General features: G+C 37.3%; 1 protein-coding gene across 1 annotated transcript in view; it reads right to left on the reverse strand.

Annotated features, from left to right (window-relative positions):
• Nucleotides 1-5,080: 5,080 nt before the first annotated feature.
• Nucleotides 5,081-24,763, reverse strand: part of PPP1CB (protein phosphatase 1 catalytic subunit beta) — a 29,345-nt gene continuing 9,662 nt past the window's right edge. The window contains exons 2-8 of the mRNA XM_065833640.2: nucleotides 22,017-22,148; nucleotides 18,348-18,578; nucleotides 17,897-18,001; nucleotides 13,027-13,098; nucleotides 9,769-9,920; nucleotides 8,054-8,188; nucleotides 5,081-7,441 (exon numbers count right to left, since the gene is read on the reverse strand). Of these exons, the coding sequence (XP_065689712.1) occupies nucleotides 7,337-7,441; nucleotides 8,054-8,188; nucleotides 9,769-9,920; nucleotides 13,027-13,098; nucleotides 17,897-18,001; nucleotides 18,348-18,578; nucleotides 22,017-22,148 (932 nt within the window). The 3' untranslated portion in view covers nucleotides 5,081-7,336. The remainder of the gene's footprint in view (nucleotides 7,442-8,053; nucleotides 8,189-9,768; nucleotides 9,921-13,026; nucleotides 13,099-17,896; nucleotides 18,002-18,347; nucleotides 18,579-22,016; nucleotides 22,149-24,763) is intronic.

The raw sequence follows: 24,763 nt of genomic DNA on the forward strand, positions 1-24,763 counted from the left end.
CTGAAGTAAGCCTAATTTCAATGCCACAAGTTCTGAGTTATTATGAAGCCATGCACTATGGATATATTTCAGTACTGTTCAAGGGATATGGTTTCCACATCAGATAGGGATAAACATGCAATAAAATGCCAGTTCCACACCAAGAGCTTTTCATACCCTGGCCTTCGACCACTAGATGGCATCTGCGTGCTAGACCAATTCTACCACGAAGAAAACAGTCAGCTGGGTTATATATTTTTCATTAAATGTGTTAAATTCTTGTAGAGCATTTGTATAACCAAGGCAGACCAAAGAGCATAATGTCATCTTATTCTAGGTGGTGATGGCAAGGCAAAAGCCTCTGAGACCAATATCTCAGTTGTTTGTGGTTGAACCTTTAGGTAAGAACCCTGAGTAGGAAAGAATTAAGGCTTTTGTTCTCCATCACTGCGTTAAGCAGAATGGGGCCTTAAGTCTTAGAGATCATCCTCTTAATCCAGCCTCCTGGAAACTAGACACAATCATGGTGCAATTAAGAAGTTCATTAAAATGTAATTCTCATAACATGTTCCCTCTCCCAGCATTTCAGAGAAATGAAACTGGTTCTGTCTTTGTGGAAGGTGCAAGAAACCACTCGGGAAGAGCAACCTGAAATATAAAATATTCTAGGGTAGATACTGGAAAATTACTCATTTGTATATGCCCAGAAATTCAACAAGACAATAAAGGACTTACATGAGGCACTGTAGAAATGCTGCTGGGAAGCAGAAAGAGGGAACAATGTGAAATACTTGTAACTACTTTTACATTATTACATGTATGTTGGGACTTCAATGCAAAGCCATCAAGAAGAACATTACATTGGAACATATTTACTCGCGAAGGTTGTCCTCTGCATTCTTCAATGTTGTGCACTCCTCTGCTTCATGTCATGAGCTGCACCAGTTTGTCCACAAGATAGTATCAGTTTTTGCCTGGCTAAGCCTTTTCAATAGTTAATCGGATCCATCTCCAACATCTCTCTTGCACCCTGAAGATTCAAACCTTTACAGCAACATGAGCAGATAGAACTCTGTACCATGGGGAAAATCAGTGATTCAGTTATTTTGATCTCTCCAAATATAATGTGTCATTTTTGAATAACAGCTATCTGTAAGAGATTAGAAAAAAATGTAATACAGCCTATTTTCTTAACTTCCTCCATTTAACAGCAACTCAGGTTAAAACACCGAAATTTAATACCCAGCACATCTATCATATTTCAAAAGGATTTTCAAGTGGTGCTTGTTTCCAGAGGTCCGCCTGGGAGCTTTCCTCATTTTTAACATCCTTACATCTCCACCTCAAGATACAAAATAGCTTTTACTCATCTTTATTAGTAGCTGGATCTAGTTAGCACCTGCTTTCTGATACAGTTGCTTCTAAGATCAAGTCTGCAAGAGGCTGAACAGGAAGCCTGGGCTGCAAGTTCTGTAAATAAAGCAGGAGAATCCAGGGAAGGATCCGGCCACATGCAGCACACATGCTCTATTTAAAGCTCCCTCTGTTCTGACTGCTTTGGGCAGCAACAAGAGTTTTCCCTGGGAAAGATTGCTATAGCCATGTATTGGCAAGGGCTTGCAGCAAATGGTTATTTTTAATTATGTTTTTAAATTCTCATTTCTTGGGACATACAGATGCAGAGATTAACATGAGTTCAAACAGGACACTGGGAAACAGAATTAAATTTTGTCCTTAGGAACAATTAACTTGCGACCATAAGTATTTATTTTAACAAGGCACAATAAGATACAGAACAAGTAAGCAGACAGCTTTGCTCGTTTCCAACAACTCAAGGGATCTGCAAGGAAGATCCAGAAACCTGAGAAACCAGCAGACCCATAACAATATACAGTGCCCAAACTTGTGTCTTACCTTGGTGTAACTTATTTACTGCCCCAACATAGACTTACTGTCACATGGTTTCCCAGTGTTCAGTTCAACATGGCCTGAGGTTCCTTCAGCTTTGACCATTTGATACATGCAGTGAGAATGCTTGGTTATAAGCCCATGAGTTATATGCAGCCACCTGGTTAGATGCTGTCACCAAAACCTTGATTAGCCTTTGGAATAAAGCAAGCAAAATCAATGCATGATCCAGGGAAAAAAAGGTTTAGAGCTGCACTGAGAGCAAGCTTGAAAATCCCTACTGCTGACTAGCAGAATCAAACAGATGATGACAACAAAAAAGTATCTAGGGCTATGCATAAATATCCCAAGCCTGACAGTGAATCATGGAGTTCCTTTTTATTGGTAAGAATGACTCTGTGCTTAGTGTGCAATTCTTGTGACAGTCAGGGATCTTCACGGACACATGAACTCAGTGCTGTGGAGGCTGCACCTCAAATCTTGTGTTCAGTTTTGGGCCCTTCACTACAAGGACATTGAGGTGCCAGAGAGAGTGCAGAGGAGGGTGATGAGGCTGGTGAGGGGTCTGGAGCACAAGTCTGATGAGGAACAGCTGAGGGAATTGCAGCTGTTTATCCTGGATAAAAGGAGGCTGAGGGGAGACCTTATCACTGTCTACAACTGCCTGAAAGGAGGTTGTAGCATGGAGGGTGTTGGTCTCTTCTCCCAAGTAGCAAGCAACAGGAACTAGAAGAAATGGCCTCAAGTTGCACCAGGGGAGGTTTAGATTGGATATCAGGAAGACCTTCTTCACAGAAAGGGCTGTCAGGCATTGGAACAGGCTGCCCAGGAAAGTGGTGGAGTCACCATCCCTGGAGGTGTTTAAGAGACATGCAGATGTGACACTTAGGGACACGGTTTAGTGGTAGACTTGGCTGTGTTTAGGTTTACCATTGGACTCAATCTGAAAGTCTTTTCCAACCAAAATAATTCCATGATTCTTAGAACTGGAATTTAAACATACACCAGAACATGAACTTGATCACAACTCTGTTTTGTATTAAAAACCACACTGCTCTCTAAAGCATATTACTAGCCCACATGGACTCAGACATTTGACTGTGCTGTAGCCACTTCTGCTCCAGCATAAGGAATGTTCTCTCAACCTTGCTTTTTCACCAGTTCATTTGAAGCCAAATATCCACATTTACTCTCATGTACATTACAATGCAGATGGATGCCAATCATGAGTCAAGTTACAACTCAAAAAAGTTCAAAAGCAACACAATATTGACAGTATCACTTCACCTCTGCTCTTTGCTAAGCTGTAGTGTTACCTGTCAGATTTGTATACAGTGTCATCTCCAAGAAACCTGACTGCAAGGGAAGTTCCAGAAACACCAGTCACGGATACAACACTGACAGTTTGCCCAGAAGAAATTCAACACCAGTTATAGGCTAGGTTTTTACAGTTAGCTACATAAGCCTCCATAAAGCAGATACCCATTTCTGTTAACCTTTGAGCTTTACACCAAAAGCCACACATAGGATATTTACGTTTGTCATCTACATATTCTGAAAACTCCAGCTACAGTTACTCTCAGGTCACTTTCAGTTCAACTGTATCTGACAGCAGTAGTGACTTTAATATTTCCATTATTACAGAGGAAAAAAAATGTTTACCAAGCCCAAACTAACCACATACAGCTCCACTAATTTAATCTGACAACTTCAGCAATATCCTCCTGGACTTACCAAAAGATAATCCTTAGACAGGAACACTGTCATTTAAAAGATACCTTGCTGCTCATCAACTCCTATCATCTGAAATACAGCAGAGAGGATGCCTGTCTTCAACCAACCTTAAAACAGGGATGTAGGCTACTAACAATAAAAGTAACTTCCTTCCACAGATGTGAAGAATTTCCATTAGAGTTTCCCAGGCAAGTAAGTACACAGGAATGCACCGCACTGAGGTACTACAAGCTGTGTCAGATGTACCTATTAGCTTCTCTCTCAACAGAGAATACACAACAAATGCAAACCATCTTCCTAACAGGATCATGAAGCTTGGTGACACCTACCAGCAGTACATTTGCAGTTAATTTCACAGACTTAGAAGCAAAAAGACCAACTCATACTTCAGTGGCCACAGTTACTTTGAGGTGTCCAGACATGGAAAAATGAATACAACCCACCAGTATAAGACTTGTTACAGTGTTTTCAGTGACTCTGTTTCTACAGCATTTTTTGAAACACAGATCAGATCAATACAAGCAAGTCTACCTAAACAGAAATAGTGTGCAAGGTATTAGAGCAGCACAATACCCACAGCAACATGAAACACTATTTTCTTCCTTTTTTAAAATAGCAATAAATTATGAATACTCCATGCATAGAAAACACTGACTACTACGAAGCATATAAAAAAAATAAGTGATGTAAAACAATCTCATATCAAACAACACAAAATAGACCATAGAAGCACTGCTTGTACCAATATTTTAAATTAGATTAAATCAATCATTTCTCTGGTGTTTGAGGATCACGAAGTGCCAGTCAACCCAAAAGGAACAAGACGACATTATGTGCCATGTTGCACTCTGTGAATTCAGGAATGGACATTACTGACAGATAAAAGCAGGTGAGCAGAGAATATGCAAAAATATCCCTCAAATAATGTAATGTTTTATACACCTCTTAACAGTTCAATTGATAACCCTCCTTTTAGTTCCCAGCATGCTAACACTGTGCTATTTAGCAGCATTTCAGGCTTGTATGGACAAGATGTTTACATGGAAAAAACTTATTAGCTACTAGACCACTAGAAAATTTCCATGGAAAAGTTAATTTTATCTGAGTATAATTAAATTCCGGTTCTCTTTTTTTGTACCTCTTCCAGAATGGACAGCAGTAAAAATACTAAAGATCTGTATTAACAGTGTAAACATAAGCTGAAGTGGTTAAGTTCTGTTATGTATCTGATACTCCTGACTTGCTTCTAGTATGGAATATCAATGATAACTGTAAGGGTAAGGTTATTAAATCATGTGTTTTTCCCCAATATAGGATGATGAGGGATGTTAGCAGTTGTCCCAACTCCCCAAAGCTCAGAGCAGCACTCAAATCCTTTGCAAGGCATAGCTGTTATATATAAATAACGATTCTTCAGAAACCAGATCTGGCCTTCTAGAGCCAGAAAATAAACCAAGAATTTCCTGTTTCTTTAGGACACATAAGAAGGCCTGAAGACTTTATTTTCCTTTTGACATAGCATCTGTAATACAAGCGAGCATGTTAGGTACTCACATAACATACAGCTTTACACCCAGACATTTCATGATACAGAAGACATTGTTCCAGAAACTATGGAAAAAAAATGGAAAAGTGTTAACCCAGATGTTTGGTAACATGACGCTTCTTTATGATAGAGGTTGGCACTTGGTAAAAACCCAGCATTTTCAAAACTTATAAAACTAAACCTCAAGTAAGCAATGACTTAGAGCAGGAAGTTACCCTGCCAAGGCTTAAAGAATACATGTCATCGATTACTTTATCACAAACTGAAGCTATGCTTACACAGCTCTCACCACTGACTTTCAAGAACAGGTGTCTCTGAGCAATATGAGAAGAAATCTACTTTTGCATTTTGTCCTATGCATTGAAACTCTGGTGCTTGCTTCAAGGTGGGGTAAGTTAAACCATTGTTCAAAACCACAGAGCAATCCCATATAAATCAGGAACAGATACATATGCCCTTAAGTTATTGGATTTTTTAAAAAAAGAAAAAACAAACTCCACACTTCTTGAGTAACAGTAAGGTATGTTAAAATAACCAGTCAGACTTCATTCAAATGAATTAGACAACTTTTACTAAATGAAAAAACCTACATTTAATATATGCATTTAAACCAAAATGGAATTAGAAGAGACTTAAATCCATTTTAAAGAACTTGCTCACTGTGTCAAAAATCAATATATCTCTTGCATTATATAATGTGCCAGTTCATAAAATGTAAGTTACCAGAATCCTCAATTTAACATTTTCCAAGACAATACTGAAGTCAAAGTTTTATACCTACTGATGCACATTAAGAATGGTATAAATCTGAAGCCTTCCCCCAAAGAATCTTACAAATTTGACAATATTCAATAAAAGCTTTTGTAGTTGTATCCAATAAGTATTGCATCCTAAAGCATCACAAATCTGTGCCTTTCATTTATCCTATTATAAATGTTGTATCTTTCTGTATCTTGCCATTTGCCAATGTTAACTCTTTGAAGAAAGGAGAGAACTGAAGAGAAATACTGCATAACTCTTGATCATGTACAGAAATTATTGCTACTATAGTACACTACAAAGCAGAAGTCTATACAACAGTATATGAAATTTGATCATGAAAATCCAAATGACATAATCTGACATAAGCCTTACAATCATGTTGGACATTCACACAGCATTTTCAGCTCACCACTTGCCTGTTGATGAACATCCATTTAAACACACCCTCTTCTGAAAAAGTGTCAGGTTTCAAAGGCTTAGCAAATATGGATCTTCATGTTCTGTGGAACTATGCAAGATGAACTTCGATGCAGGTAGGGAGTTACCTGGAAGCTATGCATGCCAAAGGTGTTTCATGCTAATAAAACTAAAGCCAAGGTACCACATAATCAAGTTACCAACTAATAGGCAATACCATTTTTGTCCTAAGTTAAATGAAGTGCCATAGCACAGTGTAACGTCAATAATTTAAAATAGTGTAGTGCACAAATTCATTGTGTGGCAGTTTAAATAAAAAAGACAGGTATTTCTGTCTCAATTTATGATGGCTGTCAAGCTGTCCAGTTTGGGCATTTTGAACTTAGTTTGCCTTTTAATCACTACCTTACTATAAACTTCGCATTATAATGGGGCACACACTTGGGCGGCATTATTATGAACGACAGGGAGCTAGGGGAAGGATAAGAGATCAACGGCTGTTCTAAAAAGCCCCTTATTTCAATTTTAAAGAGAGCTCGGGGAAAAAAGACTAGATACCATATTTGCATCATTCTATCTACAAAATAACCAAAGTAAAAGCAATCAAGCAACAATAGGACCACATTACACAAATGGAACATCATGCTCTCATCTGGTTTAACTATTACAGCGAGTTTTAACTGGGATGTTGGTCAACTTTAAAAACCGTGGTAAGTGTGAATATATAGTTGCAATAGTTTTTTCCTAATACTTTTTTTACTCTATGCTGGATATTAGAACTTGGAGCTATACTTGTTACAATACAGTGTCGCACATCTTTCTACTAGAAAAAATTAATAAAGATCCTTTACCCGTCTCTTTAAGTTAAACGTGTGACATCATAAAGGGTGTCAAATGGCTGGATGGTTTTACAGTGCACACTTATTATATACTGTAATATGGAGTTTTGTCCTTGACAAATCTGATGGTGTTTCTACATCATTCCTTTCTTCACCTCTTCTTCGGTGGATTAGCTGTGCGAGGTGGAGTGACTGGACGCCCAGAATTCAGTCCACCATACTGGTACTTGGCTTTCTTTTCAGATGGTTTCAATATCTTAGAGGAAATAAAGAAGTTCTTTTGAGTCAGTGGCAGCTAAGAACATTTCAAATACTGTTAAGCCAACATGAGATCTCATTCAGCAGGAAAAAAAAGGGGTGAGGGTGGGAGGGAAATCCCATCACAATCCTACAAACTTCTTTATTCTACATACAACAGTAACACTACTTCTAAATCCTTATAGATCTACCACTGCATTGGGGTGAGAAAGGGAAAGGAAAGGGACTAAAAACACACCCAGCAATGAGTAGAGCTTAAAATCTCAGAGTAATCACACCAAAAGGGTTCCAACAATGTGTTAGTCTGCAGAACCAGGTACTCTGATCACTAGGTATGACTAAAAAGAATCATCCAATTAAACTCTGAAATAAGCATCTGAATAGAGGGAATAACTTAATACGCAGGAGTGTGGAAAACAGTAGATCCCACACAACTCTCTGGAGAACAGTTGGTTTGCAGTTCTGACTGTCCACAAACACTGGCCTGCTCTGCAGTCCTTTCTGTAGCTTGAGTATATTACCCTAGACTAACCACAAGTATGTCAGCAAGCAGACTCAGTACACATAGCCCAACACCTAATGTGATACTTAATGTACAAATATGGCATACCTGAAAGGAACACATCAGAGTTTCATCCACACTCATCATGCCCCCTGCATTGTCAAACTCTCCACAATAATTTGGAGCTGAGAATAGGGTGACCAACTGCCGTTTAGCAAAGAATTCATATCCATCTTCAACCACCTGTGACACACAATCACAGAATGTTAGGGATTGGAAAGGACCTCAACACCAGAGAAATCAACAGAGCTCATATAAGAAAAAAAAAAAAAAAAACACACCAGAGAAAAGCCAGTCTTGAAGCAAACAGAACTTTAAGAGATGACAATAGCTCATCAAAAAGGTATGTATTGGCTTTCAGACAGGACAGGTTTAGTCACCTTGTCTTATCTGGACACTGAATGCCAAATCAGGTAGCTTAACCTGTCTGACATTTCCAATGTTAAATATGCATCACCTTGACTATTCAATATTTGAAGTCTGATTATGCACAGTGCTAGTTTAAGGATTCCCAGCATTTTATGGTTTATACACAGAATTTGGATGTTTGACCTGCTAGTTCCGAGCACGCAAAGTCTGGATACCATCTTCATTACAGCTGTAACTTTTAGGTTTCACTTACAGTGATGTCCATTGTACAAACCTCAAATGTAGGCCTTTCTAAAAATTTTGATGCTCTAAAAGGAAAGTGGTTCTACTGTATTTCCTCTAAGAGCATAATTCATCTTTAAAATAGCACAAGTAGTATGATGCATCAGCTAAGGATTTTCCCTCTTCCCCAAAACAGAAGCCTCATAACATAGTTAAACTAGTGCACCAACTGCTCAGTTCAGTCCAATCACCATCATCTTTTAGAAAATGTCATATTTCCTTTATAGAGAACTGATGTGACTACATGAATACAGGAAACTGGCAGAAATCTTCATGAGCAGTTAAAATCTTAATATCCATTCCATACAATGACTCTAATGTTTCAGCAGTAAAATTGCAAGGAAAATTAGTGAAGTGTTCTGATAGTATACCCAAGCCTAACAGTGACACAGAATAAAAAGCCTATTTTTGTTTCACAGCAGGAGAGAGCTTTTAAAATAGACTAAATAATGAAACTGAAATGTTATACAGGAAATTGAAACCTGGTGTCCATTTAACTAGGACACTTGAAGTAACTTAATAAAAACTGCAAAAAAGTGTACTTAAAGATTGATGATGCCAAAAATAACCTTGCTTTCTGCACATTCCAGTACGTCAATCTATGCCAAAGTTCTCTAGATAGATGAACCAAAAGGAAGGCAACAGTGAAAGCTTTTATATACAGACTGATTCGCAGAAACATTCCAAATGTATTTAATACTTTTATGAAGTGAAGCAGAGGTAGTTAAGCCACAACTGCCAGAAAAATGACTACTACTGGAATGGAAGAACCCTGAAGCTTCAGTGTAAAACTCAAATCCAAGTCACTTTGACTTTAAGCCTGGACACTTCACCTCTGATGTTCATGAACAGCAGTCTTAATAAACAGACAATACAAAAGAAAGATCAATGGGGAAATCTAGTGTTAGGATTTTACTTCACTGACATTAGACATTCAGTTCAATATGAGTCAACAGAAGGACAGAGTCTTATAGCCTCTTTACTAGGAAGTACTTTTTTGTCCTAAAAGTAACACAATGCAAAGTAAGTTTCAAATATATTCTACTGATAAGCAGCAAAGAAGAAGAAAGTCTAGGAGAAGTTTTAAGAAGCAACAGCAGCGTAAGTCATACCTGGTGAGCTCGACAGATCAAATCCAGATCATGACGATTCAGAAATTTACTGACCACATCAGCACCAAAAGTGAAAGAGACTCCACGATCATTTTCACCCCAACCTTGCACATCTTTGTCTGGGTCAGACCACAGCAGGTCACACAGCAAGCCTTTGAAAGATAATACATGTTAAGATGTTAGTCTTAGGAAGCATCATTCTATAATGTAAAATAGTTCTACTCTAATTACCATAGCATCTCTCCCAAAGAAAAGAAGCCTTAGCAACAAATACAGCAATACTTCAACTGCAACTCAGACAAAAGGTATGGTCTGTGTATGCCTGGAGATTTTGTCCCCCTTAACCACTGGTAGTACCTTGAGATGAAACAAGTAGACCCAAGTAGTTATTTGAAATAATATTTAATTGTAATATTCAGCACATTTACAGTGAACATTTTAAGAGTTTAAAATTATTGCAGTGGGTGCATTTTAAAAGACAATCAAATTCATAGCTCACCAAGAAAGCTTAGTTTGAAAGCTGCAGTAAATTTAAAAATCCTATGCAAGGCTGGTCATAAATACAACAAATAAACTTGTACAGCATGCTTCTGAACATGGAACAGCTTTGATTCTTACCTTTCTTACCACATGAAGAATCTTATGTGACTAAATCAAAATTTAATATTGCAAAATTCTGATATATTGTTTCAGGTAGCACTTTCAGTTTGCTTGACTATTGTTGACTTTTCAAAAACCTCGTGCCAACCAGTCTGTAATCCAAATTAGAACAATAAACCTCTCTGGTATTTTAGCACTGGTCAAGATCTTTTTTTCTGCTGCCAAACAAAGGCCACCTAACTCCAGAGTTAAAACCAGGTATTAAAAAAAATTCTCTAGATCAACTGCAATGTCTTTATACATAGAACTTTCAAAAAACTTTTTTCACATAAGAACCAGGCCAACTCAATTACAACACAAAGAAAATAAAAATATTTTATTTGCATTTAGAAGACAAAGAACAGCAAGTACAACTGCATTTTAGGTAAACTATCTAGGAAAAACTACTGAATATGGACAGCACATGACAAAAACTGACATTGAAATTTAGTTCTATATTGAATAACATGTTTTTCAAAACAGAATAGTTGCACTGCAATGCCTAATTGCTTCTTAACATGAACTTCCAACACATGACAGAAGTTGCATGTCTCAGCTGCTTAGGAAGCACTTCCTCTCCTATTCTCTCCCCCAAAATCAAACAATCTTTAGGGTTATGAACAATAAGAGGCAATTCTGTCCTATAATCTTTAGCAGTGGTGTAACAGAACCCTGAAACAAGTTTGCCTATACTAAACAATGCTGCCCAAGTAAGTCTGTATTTCAACATGCAATATCTACCACTGCAATAGCTCAGGCTGACCAGGAGCATACTATAACACAGCTGAAACACAGCACTCAAGATTACATGAGTTAGTTTCCTAAAAAGCAAATGGTTGCCAGTGCTTACCAAAACACAACATTTATACCTTGGCCTCATAAAATGCAAATACTCTAACAGTTACCAAAGGCAACTGATTTAAGTTGGAATACAGTATCAGATTTGAGCTAACAGTTTCCAAACCCCATAGACATGTCAACAAAATAAAGGTATTTAAATTGCAGTCAAGGTAGAAAAGGCTTTTTTTATCAATCTAGAAGAAACCATCACAATGATCTAATCTCCACACAAGCCACACTAATATCTACCAAGAATTTCTGTACCAACATTAACATCAGGGAAGTGGCATTCCTCCACAAAGGGACAGCTTTTAAAGACTTGTAAGTTTCACAGATGTGAGACCACTTTAGTTTGTTTTTCATTTTTCCACAAGATTTACTTCCTTTCTGTAATATCAGTTGCCCTAAGTAGGTCCCAAAGGCCAAGACCTTCTGTGCCACTGTACCATACACACATGCCTCCGATGGGACATTTCATCTTACCTCTGTTGGCAAATGTCCAGCTATTGCTTCTGAAAGCAAAATTAAGACTGCAAAGCGCTCTGTGGATAAATAACCTTTTTTAAAAATCTCTATACTTATTTTTAGGAGTTGCTAAGAATACATATGATTTCAGTGAAGTGTCCATGGAAACCAGAACTACATTCTGCAAGGGTATTCCTGAAGAGGGGGTGGCTCAAGAAATAGTATTAGTGTGTTGAACAGAACTAGCTTTTCTGAGAGCTCTGATAAATGTAAAGATAAACTCGTTTGTACTGACATTTATTTGGTTATGCATTGAGTGAATTCATAGCATAAATGGAAGAAAAATGTAGTAATTTGTACTACAGAAACACTTATACAACAGTGTAGTAATGCTTCTCAGTGTTGTGTGTATACACCAGCGCGCACAGAAATCCTGTTGTTTAAGGGACAGCATATATATTAGTCCAAGTCACTCCCGCGCCTCAGCACTGAGGAACATTAACCAAAGCAGAATTCTATTCCAAGGTTTAACTGTAATTGTAATTTGTGTTTCAAAAAAAAGTTTTAGATGCAGTATCTCCTCTGAAAGTTAATTTCAGATCACTGTTGAAATCAACACTGAAAAATATCCCATTGTACTGTTTGACAGTCTCTTCAATCCACTAGTAACAAAATTTGGAATAAACTGGACACTGAGGAAGATTATTAATTAAACCATTCAAAAGAATATTGTGCAGAAAGCACTGGCAATTTGCATCCAAGATCTATATTAAAGGAATATATTAGAAGAAAATTTCAGGACTAGCACATTGATACAAGCAATGAAATCCCAATTGCAGTGAAGTGGGAACTGTACTTTACACTTAAAGAGGAAGGAGACATGGACTCAAGTAGAAAGAAGCTCACATACTTTAATACTTAGCAGGCTTCAAACAGTTAGGCTCTTTGATAGGCTTATAAGGTTTGGGTGTGCCTAAACAAGGCAAAAAAAAAAAAAAAAACTAGCTGTTTAGTTTCATTTGATCTTTCATTAGATTTTTAAAGTTTGTTTTAATGCAAACATGGGTAAGGTAACCCAACCTGGATAATGTACCCTACTCTAATGACAAGCAATAACAACATGGGCAACAGCCTCTAGCATGTCAGGGAATTCAGCAATCATAAGGAACAAGACTCACGCCTTGCACAAACATACATCAAGGAATACTGTACTGTGAACAGAGGTTGTGTTAAGTCACTGCATTGCCTGTACAGAAATTGATTAAATCTGTTTCATCATTAAGACCTATTTACCGCAAATTCCACATCACTCACCTGTGTCAGGAACATCTGTAGGTCTCATAATTCGCCGGATCTGCTCCATTGACTGGAGGTCTGGAGACAGACCTGTAAGTACAAGAAAACAAGTGACTTATCTCTGTATTTTACCTGTAAAAAGGGTTCCAGAGAACACACAATTAGAGGTTCAAAGTCATACAGCATCCATTGTTTCCGCTGTAACAAACAAAAGACAGTTTTCTATAAGACAATTGAGGTCCTGAACAGAAGGACAGAGAACATCACAAGTGAAATTAGTAAGTGGTTTTAACTGTTTTCCTACCATCCTTGTAGCCACACAGCACAGAACTCTACAGTTAAGTATGTTCTCTTGAACAGTTTACCAGAGATAACCAGTGAAGGAAGGCATTATCTAACACTGGATGCTGATGACCTTCTTTACAATCACCTTACTTTACAAAAGCTAAAGGAAAATGCCTACCCAGCTTTAAAAGACCACAAGCCAAAACAGCCTGCAGGTAGGACTGGAATCATATGTCACATCACTGTATTTCAATGTTTAACCACACATCAGCTGAGCAGAAATCACTGAGTGCTATAAACAAATAGTAGACTGTGCAACTGCAATAGTTAAGGAGCACAGATGTAGTCATCTCCTATAGCTCAGCTGCTTGGTCATTTAAAAAAAGAGTACCTTGATTACTCAAAACCTCATCACAAAGACACAGCTCTTTTTGTAGTTTTGCCACATTAACATGTAATTACAGCCAAAGCATGGGATTCCAAAGTCACCCTTTGAACAGTTAAAGTACCCACTCTAGAGCTTCTCTACTTGAGGCATAAGGCATGAAAGAGAGCCTAATACATGCTCTAGCATCTAAATATATCCTTAAGTCAGAGTCCTAAAGTGACTTAAATGATTATTAATAAAGTTGCAAATTTGGACATAGAAAAGGAAGATCTAATTTGTGATTAGACACAGTTCACATTAGCAAGCCATACCCATTTGACTCAGTCCAGAACTTTGAATATGATAGAAGAAAATACATCATTGGAAAGGAGTCACCATGTAAAATCATTTCAGCCGATATCAGAGTTTGCACAGTTGCAATGCAGGTGTTACAGGAACAAAGACTCCAATGCATTTGATACAGACATGAGGAACTTTTCTTCAAGTGTTAAGATTTAAGATTGTTGAAGCAGTCTTATGATAAGTGTTCTATCCTCATCAGCTTGTTAAAGCAGTCTTCACAATATTACCTTGAGGTTGTGAAGGATGGTAGAAGTCTTACATTAAATAGCATATCAAAGGATGTTTCGTCAATTCTACTTACACAACAATACATGGATACTAATACAAATTCATGCAGATAATCAGCTTTTCCAATTTGACCAGCCTACCTCTTCCCCTTCCCCAGAACTGATCTATTTGCATGCAGATGACATTAGCACAAGGCTTGTGGATTCTGCTCTGATTCTACTCAGCACCACACCTCAAGACAGTAAAGGACAATCTCAGTGAAATAAGCACAACCAGTCTGTGAACTTCTGTGAGGTTACAGCTCTGCATTTCGGGCTGCACCCAGAACATAAAGTTCTTAAAAGAAAACATGCTATTTTAGCAACCATGTCTCAACCCTGTAGCTGTTAATTTTTATGCTATTTTATACCACTGTAAAATGGCAGAACCCCAAAGAACTGCCTGCATATTTGCAGACCTCTTTGTAACCAAAGAGGTCATTTTTTCCCAAAATAACTTCTGAGCTTATATCTCAAATTCAGATGTACAGACAAAAGTTCTACAAGATCAGCACTATATAAAGGAAATAAGAATGCAAACAAAGTCTTCTCAAGCTCACTGTCAGGCTGCTGCCACTAGTGATCACTGCAGCTGATTGCATACTGAAAAAAAACTGAAAAGTATAAAATTGCATTAAGCTGTCTTGTCACATAATGACAGCTAAGCACAGAAAAAGTATCTTTCAGCATATCATCTTCTTGAAGCATAAGAGCACCCCTTCCCTAAGGGAAACAAAAAAATGAATTGTCATTACTCCTGGCAGGCTCATCAGATCCAGGCTCTAGGTTTGAACCCCTTCCTGATCAGGTGGAACTGATAAAGAGTGATAGTTATTTATTTTTATAGTGTAATCCAGGAAGCTCATCAGGTCTCTTTGGACACTATGTAAGATTATCAAGTAGACTTCACCTTCAACATACATTTCATTGTCATTTATGTCACTACAAAGCAGAATTTCAGAGCTTGAAAATATTACGTATATCCAGTATTCTACTAAACTAACATGACTTCTATCTCAGAGCTTAAGTCCAATGTGATAAGACCTATGTGTTCCATCAACATGACACCACAACATGGACGTAATTTACAGAAACTTGAGAGTAATCACATAAGGTCTATAAACATTAGAATGAGAGTGGTGTCATAGATAAGAGGACAATATTGTACAGAAAACAAAGCAGAGCAAAAGGGTGAAGTTGGGAATGGTTATGGAATAAGCTTTAACAAAGCAAGATAACGAGCAAAGTCAGAAGTTGAGAGAACAACCTTAAAAAAAGGCCAAAATACGACTTGTTATGTGCCATGTGGAAGGACTGGGAAAAGAGAAGGAGGTGATGGGAAGGATACAATGAAAAATCCTTTCAGCAGCATGAACATTCGGAGACATGAATGGCAAGAGAGGTTTGATTTATATTGTGAGACAGAACTCAGAACAGCAGATGTCCAGAAAAACCCAGGTAAGAAAGCTGACTCAAGATTTTCAGCTATTGTATATAGCCTACTGGGGTAAGTTAGGTGCCTTTTGTTTTACTATGTTATGCGGTTTTGCAAAGTTTTATTATATATCCCAGAGGACAATTTTTTTTTAAAATAAACTATGCAAAAATGCGCAATATAGTAAAAAAGGCACCTACCTTATATCTACATGCTAGCTTCAACCTCCAGCAGAGTTGAATGGTTTGTGTTGCTGCCTCAATGTTTATTACAGTAGTAACATCATGAAAAGGCGTTGACAGTCCATGACTTCATGGGATCTGGAATGCAGTTTGGATAGAATTGGAGAAAAGCAGAAAAAGGACAAAATTGATATATGTGCTGAATGTCCACTTCCATTTATTAGGAGCCCACAGCACATTTAGTAATCTTTTTCACTTTATTTCACAGCTGCAGATCAATTGTGACAGTAATTTCAGTTACAGATGAAGCCTGTACAAGTTTAAGGGACAATTAGCATTCAATAAAGTAAATATTGCTTTTTGTAAGAGGATCCTGAAAGAGCACTGCACAAAATCAGTTTTCCTACTTGAGTAAACAAGAGATTAATCCCCCCAATACATTTATAATAAAACTTTATTTTTTTTTCTTGAAAAATAGCTTTCTAGGCTTTTTAGATATAAGTCAAGTCTCAAGTACATATACACACAAAACTATCAGTTTTGTCTCAGAACATAGTATTATACTGCACCTGCTAAGCTTCCTTGATTACCTTCTACCACCCACCTAAACTTAATTGTTTGCCTGAAACACCACTATTTTGTCACCATTCATTCTTTACTGTTTCCCAAATAAAATTCATAAAATACAATGCTACTAAAAGAGTAGTTCCTTTCCCAGGTTTTTTGGAAACAAATGTATTGGACAGCCACTGATAACTCACTCACTCAGTGCAGAAGTACTTTTGTAGCTCACATTCTTAAAATCATGCAATCTAGCTCATAAGATAGGTACCAGCTCTTAAAAAAGAAAGACACCACACTGATTGAGAATGAGATGAAAAGATGACCTGTGAGACAACATGTACTTCCTCTAATACGTCAGTGCTACCTGGAGACTAGCACAGACTCAACTGTCTATCATTGCATTATTGCTGTATTTACAGAGACATGACAGTACCTCAGAGCATACTATGTATAAGACTGATACCTTATACAAGCAGGCACTGAAGGCAGAACCTTTCAACACAAGGTTCAGAAAGAGCCAGGATAATTTTTACCACACATTCCACAGAGGCAGAGCTCTTGCAGAGATACCTGTAATTAATAAATGCAGGATGGTAGCCATCAATATCACTTCGCAAAGCCTGTAAGAGTCTTTCTCAGTGATTTTGGGTGCCTGTTATTTCTAATTCCAAATGGAGCTGTTCAAACTAGAGGTTTCCACAGTGCTCTCACTTCCACTAGTCTCTATCTCACTGGCAATGCAGGTGTGACACCAACCAGACCATCTCTGGATCACTCAGTGCAAGGCATCAAGTTGCTCAGTAATGGAGGTAGTTGCAAAAACAGCTGCAAAGAGGCAGGGATGGCTCTTACTACAAGTAATTTTAAATTGTTCTAAGTTGTTCGTGTTCTTGTGACTCTGCAAGATCCCAAAAACCTGTAAGCCATGGCTGATGTGCTCTAATGTTAACAACTGCCTTACTTCAAGCAGCAGGCTTGACTATGTGACCTCAGACATCCATTCCACCAACATCTTATGAAACGAGTTTAAGAGACCAAGACTAAAACGCTGGGGTTACTTGGGAAAGTTTTTCTTTCACTCCACTGCCAGGGATGACAGTTAATGCTGCATCAACAGATAGTAACAGCAACAAGTCATGTGGCTAATTAGACAAGAATTCTAGCATTCAATATCCTTCAGACAGGGACAACTAGATATGTGCTTGCCCCTCAGGCACAGAGGACCATGTAAAGTATCAGGTAAGGATGATATCTGTTTACTGTCATGTGCATAGAAAAGCACAAGGTATAACAGCAACCTTTGCAGACAATAAAAGGTTAAACATATCCAGCTAAATATCAGGTATGCACATCCGCACTCCATTTGCTATAGCATTGACTCAAAGATCAATTTAGACACAACCTTTAAAAGTGGTCATCAGCTTACCTCCATGACAACAGAAGATCTTCTCATCCACAATGGCTGCAATAGGCAGACAGTTAAAACAGTCTGTGAAGGTCTTCCACAGCTTGATGTTAAATCTCCGTTTGCCTATAAGAACAGTGAATGACATTAGAAAGAGAAGGCTGTTTTAAGGTCAAGCTGCAATACATGTCACAACCTGACCAAAAACGTTAGCAAACTGTCTTTACAGGCCTTTATTTCCATTAGTGTACTTAGGTTTCAATCTCTTGCAAAAGCATTTCAATGACAGCAGAAGAGCCAATAATAAGTCTCTAAGTGACTTTAACCTTGGTTTGAAATGTACTTTTAGAAAGTTCCAAAGCAGGTTCACAGAGCATTGAAATCTTTGCAGTACTAGAGTCACTACTAGAAGAGTATCCAAAACACAGGATCAGTCTGAAACAGTCTTTCGAAAAAAATAGGTTTTGCTTACATTCATCATAGAATCCATAGATCCGATTGATGCTAGCACACTCGTGATTTCCTCTTAAGAGAAAGAAGTTTTCTGGGTACTTGATTTTATATGCCAGTAGCAGGCAAATTGTTTCCAAAGACTGTTTGCCTCTGTCTACATAATCTCCAAGGAAAAGATAATTAGCTTCTGGTGGGAATCCTCCATATTCAAATAATCGAAGCAAGTCTGTATACTGACCATGAATATCACCTGGATAAGAAAATGTTTACCAAGGATTAGTGCAACAAAGAACACAGAAATCAAGAACTTATGTCAGCTAATCACTTTTAATTAATTGATTTTAAAGAAAACCATTATTATTTCCTTTAAAAACAGTCAGCAATAAGTATCAGGTGAGAACCACATTAATATTAGAAACTGAAGTACTCACTACATGTAAATAACCCATAGTATTTGCAGAACAGCTATGTCAGTTATGAAAACAATCTGAAAACCAAAAGCTACAGAAGTCTTCAAGTTTACACTTCCTAACCAAACTCTAATTTGCTCAAATTTAAACAAGGTCAGAAAGACAGTCTTGAATTGAACAGTTACAGCCAGGAAGCCAATGTATTGAGGAAAAGCTGTCACATTATTTACTGCACAAACAGATTGGTAAAGAATCTAGATAGACTGCAGAGAAACTGAACATTGTGCTGGCAGAGAGCACTTCAAAAGTCAACTGCTTGTCATCCTGTAACACTGCAGAACTGGGATTCCCATTCCCCCGCATTTAGGGTAACTCCTCCTTGCATACAGTTATTAATATATAAACAGTACAGAGACTCAAAGACTGATATCCCTTACAAGATATTCAATACTGCAGGTATATCTTTGGAAAAATAACTGTCATGGTATTCATCGCACTGCCAGCTTTAAAATTTCCATGAAACAGCTCTGTGTGGCAATTACACCACCATAGTGCATCGTATCAGACTAGCCAAAGCTAACTATCTGTGAGCTCCCCATAAGGCCAAAGAAGACACCAAAGCTGCTCTGCAGTAACTTTTAGAATACAGATGTACTCCAGCTGGTTGTAGAATTCATTACCGAAGTGACGGAATGCAAAAAAAAGCTATGCAAGAAGCCTTCAGTACCTGCTGTATGCTGTTTAAACTTAGTACCTCCTGGTCCTTTACACTAAGCATTCCATGAATACATTTTCGCTTCTGCTGCTTTTCCAGTGTCAAAATCCCCACCTCATAAAGCACAGTTACCCTCCAGTAGAGTGCTAACTACTATGGTTTCAAAAAAAAAAAAAAAAGCAAAAATTGCAACACACATCTCTCTGCAACTTTTTTTATGATCTTAAAGAAAAAAAGGTTCCCAAGCCTATATGCTCTCCAGTTCAATTCCTAAAGCATACAGTGGTGAGTAGAGTATACAGCTATATTTCTCTTTACTATTTCAATGAGAAATGCTATACTACTTCCTTTAGGCAGCATTCTTCCATAACTATTCTGAACTCAGGGAAAGGAATCACTTCCCACCTTTCTTCTAATAGTTGGGAACATCCTCCACTATCCAATTCCAGACTCAATCTAAGCTTCACTGGCTAAAATTATCTAAACATGTGTTGCAATGATTCCTACTCGATATTTAGAAATCTCCAGGTCACAACCAGAAAAAAAACACAGAAGACTCTTCAAGATGTCCTTGCTATGCTGAGTCTAGTACTCCAGAACCACACTACTAACACACTCTCCAAACACCACTAGAATTAACTACCAAGTAAACATACTAAAAAAATATTATAAATGTGTTCATTGACTAAAATTACTTTAAGTTACACACATGAGCCAGAGGGACCAAAGCACTTTGAGAGTAAAGGAACATTTTATAGAAACAATTTTGTAAATGAACCAAAGCATTTAATATTTCATTAAAGGCACTTGGCATTTTAAAAATACAGCTTCACATGGGCACAAGTTGAAGTCTAACAGATACAGCACCTTACAGTAAAAACTGCACCTATTTTAAAATGAATGTTTACATAAGGATATCTTTCATCTTACATTAAAACACACCCATTAAAGATGTAAAAGCTTCTTTTGAACTGACTTGATTACAGGAGAAAACAATCCTATAATGGTTCCTCAGGCAATGCCAGAGCAGACTACAATAGTAGTTCAAAGCAGTACAGCTGCATATTTTGCTTTTGGTGAAAGCGATCACCTTTCTTTTGCTTTTATCTAAACGCATCTTTGACAATTGCTCTAATATTAAATTTAGATGCACCTGACACTTCCTGGTGCTATCGTGGTGTTTGGAATGCAATTTAAAACTAACAAATGCCTTTTTAAACTGTACATTTGCTAGCCTACTATTGCGCACCTAACAGTCCCTTCAACCACCTCGATTTAAGCAAATTAGAAAGTAACTCTGAAGGAGGCTAATTATACTTTGTAGACGTTGACTTGTGTGCAATCTAAATATTTGAGTTTTCATTTCTTATTTATCTAGGAATATGATGAGACTGTTGTATTCTTTCCAGTGTATCGTAAACATAACAAGGTAAAGCTGGATTTTAATTTCAACTTTATGCCATTATGCAAGCTGGTCTACTTTTTCTTCCCTACCCTACAAAGCAATTGGTCATTTAAAAATGACTTGGCCATGAGTGTGTTGGGGTTTTTTTTTAATTGGTAATATCCTATCTTGATGCAAGAAACATTGCTACACTAGGTCTGCCAGGAAGAAGCCTAGGAAGAACCTGACCTATCTTTGAGCATATTAGTTACAACAAAATCAAAGACTGCTTCAATTTTAATACTAATACAGTTTAAGAAGCCTAATTTCATAAATTTAGTGCTTTCTAAGACTGCATCTGCTTTTAATAACTTGAAAGATGATTACAAGCCAGTATTTACAATACTTTTGCAAAAGATTTTTAAAAGCTTGCATACCTATAACAACAGCATACTTTTGAAGAAGTCTAGAATCCTATAAAGCTTTAAAGAGGTAAAGAACACACATTCTAGTTTTATCCATGTATTTGTCAGCAATAACAGTGTTTGTTAAAATTTGCTATAAAGGTCAAGGAACTTATTACATGGTAACTAAGCCTAACTTAACAGTCTGCATCCAGTGTGGTGTTTCGGTTTTTTGTTGTTTTTGTTTGTTTGTTTTTTGTTTTGTTTGTTTTTTGTGCATTTTTTAACTGAAAGACTAACAATGCTTTCTTCAACATTATTTTTGAAAGTCTTCCACTTCTCAACAGGTAAAAATCTTTGTTTTGCTTATGCTTTGAAGAAAGCAACTACAACATTAAACATTCGCTATTTTTAAAGAAGCCAAGTGCTTTTTGAAATAGCAATTGAAAGAGTAGCAGCTCTGTGCAAGCAGTCTCTAGGGAAGTAAAAGGCACAGGTTGCAAAATCTATACTAGACAAGGGCACAAGCAGTTCTGATTGCCAACAGTACTTGCTCCTAAGTAGTAATGGAAGCATCCACAACCTACTGTTAGCTGCCTTCTCTCAACTTAATCCAATCCAGGTTGAAAATTACATTTAAGATTGTGAAGACCTCACTCTAATCCATATCACCCAAGTCAAGGTCACTTGCTTATCTTGGTATCCTTCCAATCCACCTAGCAAACAACGAGGTTAAAACACCTACATAAAATACATACATATGAAGTTCACATACCACAAATTTTCAGAGGTGCCTCTAGTTCCAGAAGAATAGGCTGGCTAAGAAATATTTCCCGTGATTTTATGCACAAGCCTCGAACTTCTGCTTCGGTCATCTGAACGATCTTCCCAGGACGACATCCTCGTACTGAAATGAGATTGGTTAACAACTGAAGGTAGCTGTCACACAGATACACAACAATAGGTAAGTGCAGATGAGCTGTATTTGAAATCTATATTTGACAAAAAGCTGTCAGCACACATCTACCAAACGTGTTGGAATTATATATTCAATGAATTCTAAAATTTATCTCTGCTACTGTGGTAATCTATGCTTGAAGGTCTGTGTACATTCCTGTTAAATCAGGGTCTCAGAAGAGAACAATTTAAGCCTTGCTTTTGTCCACACTTGGACAAATAGCAACTTCAAGAAATGTTTAATTTAACAATCCCATCATGCTTGTGCATTCAAAATAGGCAAAAAAATCCTGAGAATGAAAATCCTGAAAACACTCTCACATTAGCACAAAATAAACTTCTTTAGGACTATTAAGTTAAATGGGGTTAGCTAAATACAAAGAAGAAAATACAGGCATGTTTACACTTCCAGCAGCTGAAATTGCCGTATTAGGAACTTCACACTAAAATCCATGGAAGTCTGATGAAACCTTCATTCATATAAAACGGCTTTTGAGTTATTAGAACCTTTATGTCCAAAGACATTCTAATTAGAATTAAATCGAATTCCTAACCCAATAAGTCAGGTACTCATACCTATATTTAGCACTAAGTTTTCAAAAGCATTCATGTGTCATTGCATGCAAACCAACATCCTCTGGCAAGTTTATCTGCAGCTGTTTCTTTCCACAAATATCTACATTATTCCTCTGTCAAAGGCTTTAATGAGGCAGCAACACAGAATAAACGTGTTTGCGTTTTGGCTGATCCAGTTCAGTCTTGCATGTCAACATAAACCGAACTTCAAACTAAGAAGTCAGAATGTATCAGTGTCAACAACAGGCGAACATCCTGTTCTGCCACCTGCTGTAAATGGGAAGCAACATTCAGAGTTCGACTGCGGTGGTACCTACAAGACAAGGTGGTACAAAACTTTAGCAGTTTAAATCCAAATACTTTCAAACTCACACACAAGATATTACTTGGTAAAAATTTTAGCTGCAACTTCAGGAAATATAATGTTTGAAAAGAGAAGAGCAAAAATTAGTTCATCATAAAATATACTTGAGTTCCCTGTTTCCACTCTCCAAAAAGATTAAGCTTGGAACTTTTTTTTCCATAAAATATAACGCCCTTTTCTTTTTATTCCTGCTTAGCTCCTAGAAAAAAATACTTTGCAGAGGAGATCAGTATCACCATCTACATTGTGCAACTGGGAAAAAATAGATGTGAGGGGAAATAAGCTTGTCCTAGGTCACCTAGTGTTACAGTCCAAAGTGTTAAGCTCAAAAATATCTACTCTAGTTATCACTGCATACTTCTGTCCCACTCTAACTGCACATCTGAACCATTCCAACACTGTGCTATGAATTTTTATTTTTTATTATAAATAAATGCCAGACACTTGTTGAAATGAGGTTAGGAAGCAGCCACAGGAAACGTGAAAAGGCAGAAAAAGAATTATGTTCTCAAGCACGGAAAAGAATATGTGAAACATGATGCTGGGACAGCCAGTTTGAGTGCCAAAATAGCAAGAGAGTTAGCGTATCTGCAGTGAGGACACACTGGAAATACTTCACTCATTAGAAGCCCACAGAACAAGGCTGTCACATACAGGACTTCTTTCAGTAAAACTCTGAATCAGTACCAGGTGATATTTACCATATGGTTAAAGTCACATTCCTTTTGCTAATTAAGATTGCAACTATATTTGAGAAAGCAAATAGCTTTTTAGTAACACTTTTTTCTTATTCTTCATGTATGAAAATGTTGCCTTATCTATTAAAAGAAAACAAAGGTAGACATTAGAAAAAATCAAGGTGACTAGAAAACAAATGCCTACAGGCTTCCGTTTCATCACATCTCAAACATCTACAAAGTGATGCACTTGTAGATGCATCTTCAGCCCCATGGAGACCATTAGCAAAAAAAAAGTCAGGCTTGATAGCTTTGCACAGGACTTGAGTATCCAATTTTGCGAGGTACAAAAATGCTTCAGTAATCTCCTTTTCAGATGCTTACATTCTGGTAGCTTATAATGTTCCCTTTCATAGAGCAGAAACTTATTTTGATAGGCACAATAAACTGTCATTATAGATAAAGCACACACCTGAAAGCACAAAGTCTCAATATCACAGTCATTATTATTTTCCTCTACAAACCGTGCATTCTTTTAACCTGTTTTGATAAGCAATTACATTTTCCTCTGTATTTAACTACTTTCATAATGTTTTACAACACCAGAATTAAGCCAAGAAGTGACTTAACTGCACACTTTTTCACATACACTCTAGTTTTGATACTCAGAAAAGCCCACCACACACAATGTTACCCTAGGTAGCTCCAGACCAAGCACAGAGTCCAAAATTGAGACAGCAGTTCAAAGGGACACTCATAATACTTAAAATAACTTTGATCCAATCAATATTTCTTAGAACATCAGCCTTTAGCTCCCCCTGAAACTCACATGGAGGTTTAAACTTGGAACAATTGCTTTATGGGATTGAGGCTTTAAGTGCTGCTGGATTTTTGTGCTGAAAGACACAGAGAACATGCAGTTCCTGACTTCGAAATTAACTAACTGCC

Source organism: Patagioenas fasciata, chromosome 3, assembly GCF_037038585.1.
Source record: "Patagioenas fasciata isolate bPatFas1 chromosome 3, bPatFas1.hap1, whole genome shotgun sequence".
Classification (NCBI taxonomy): domain Eukaryota; kingdom Metazoa; phylum Chordata; class Aves; order Columbiformes; family Columbidae; genus Patagioenas; species Patagioenas fasciata.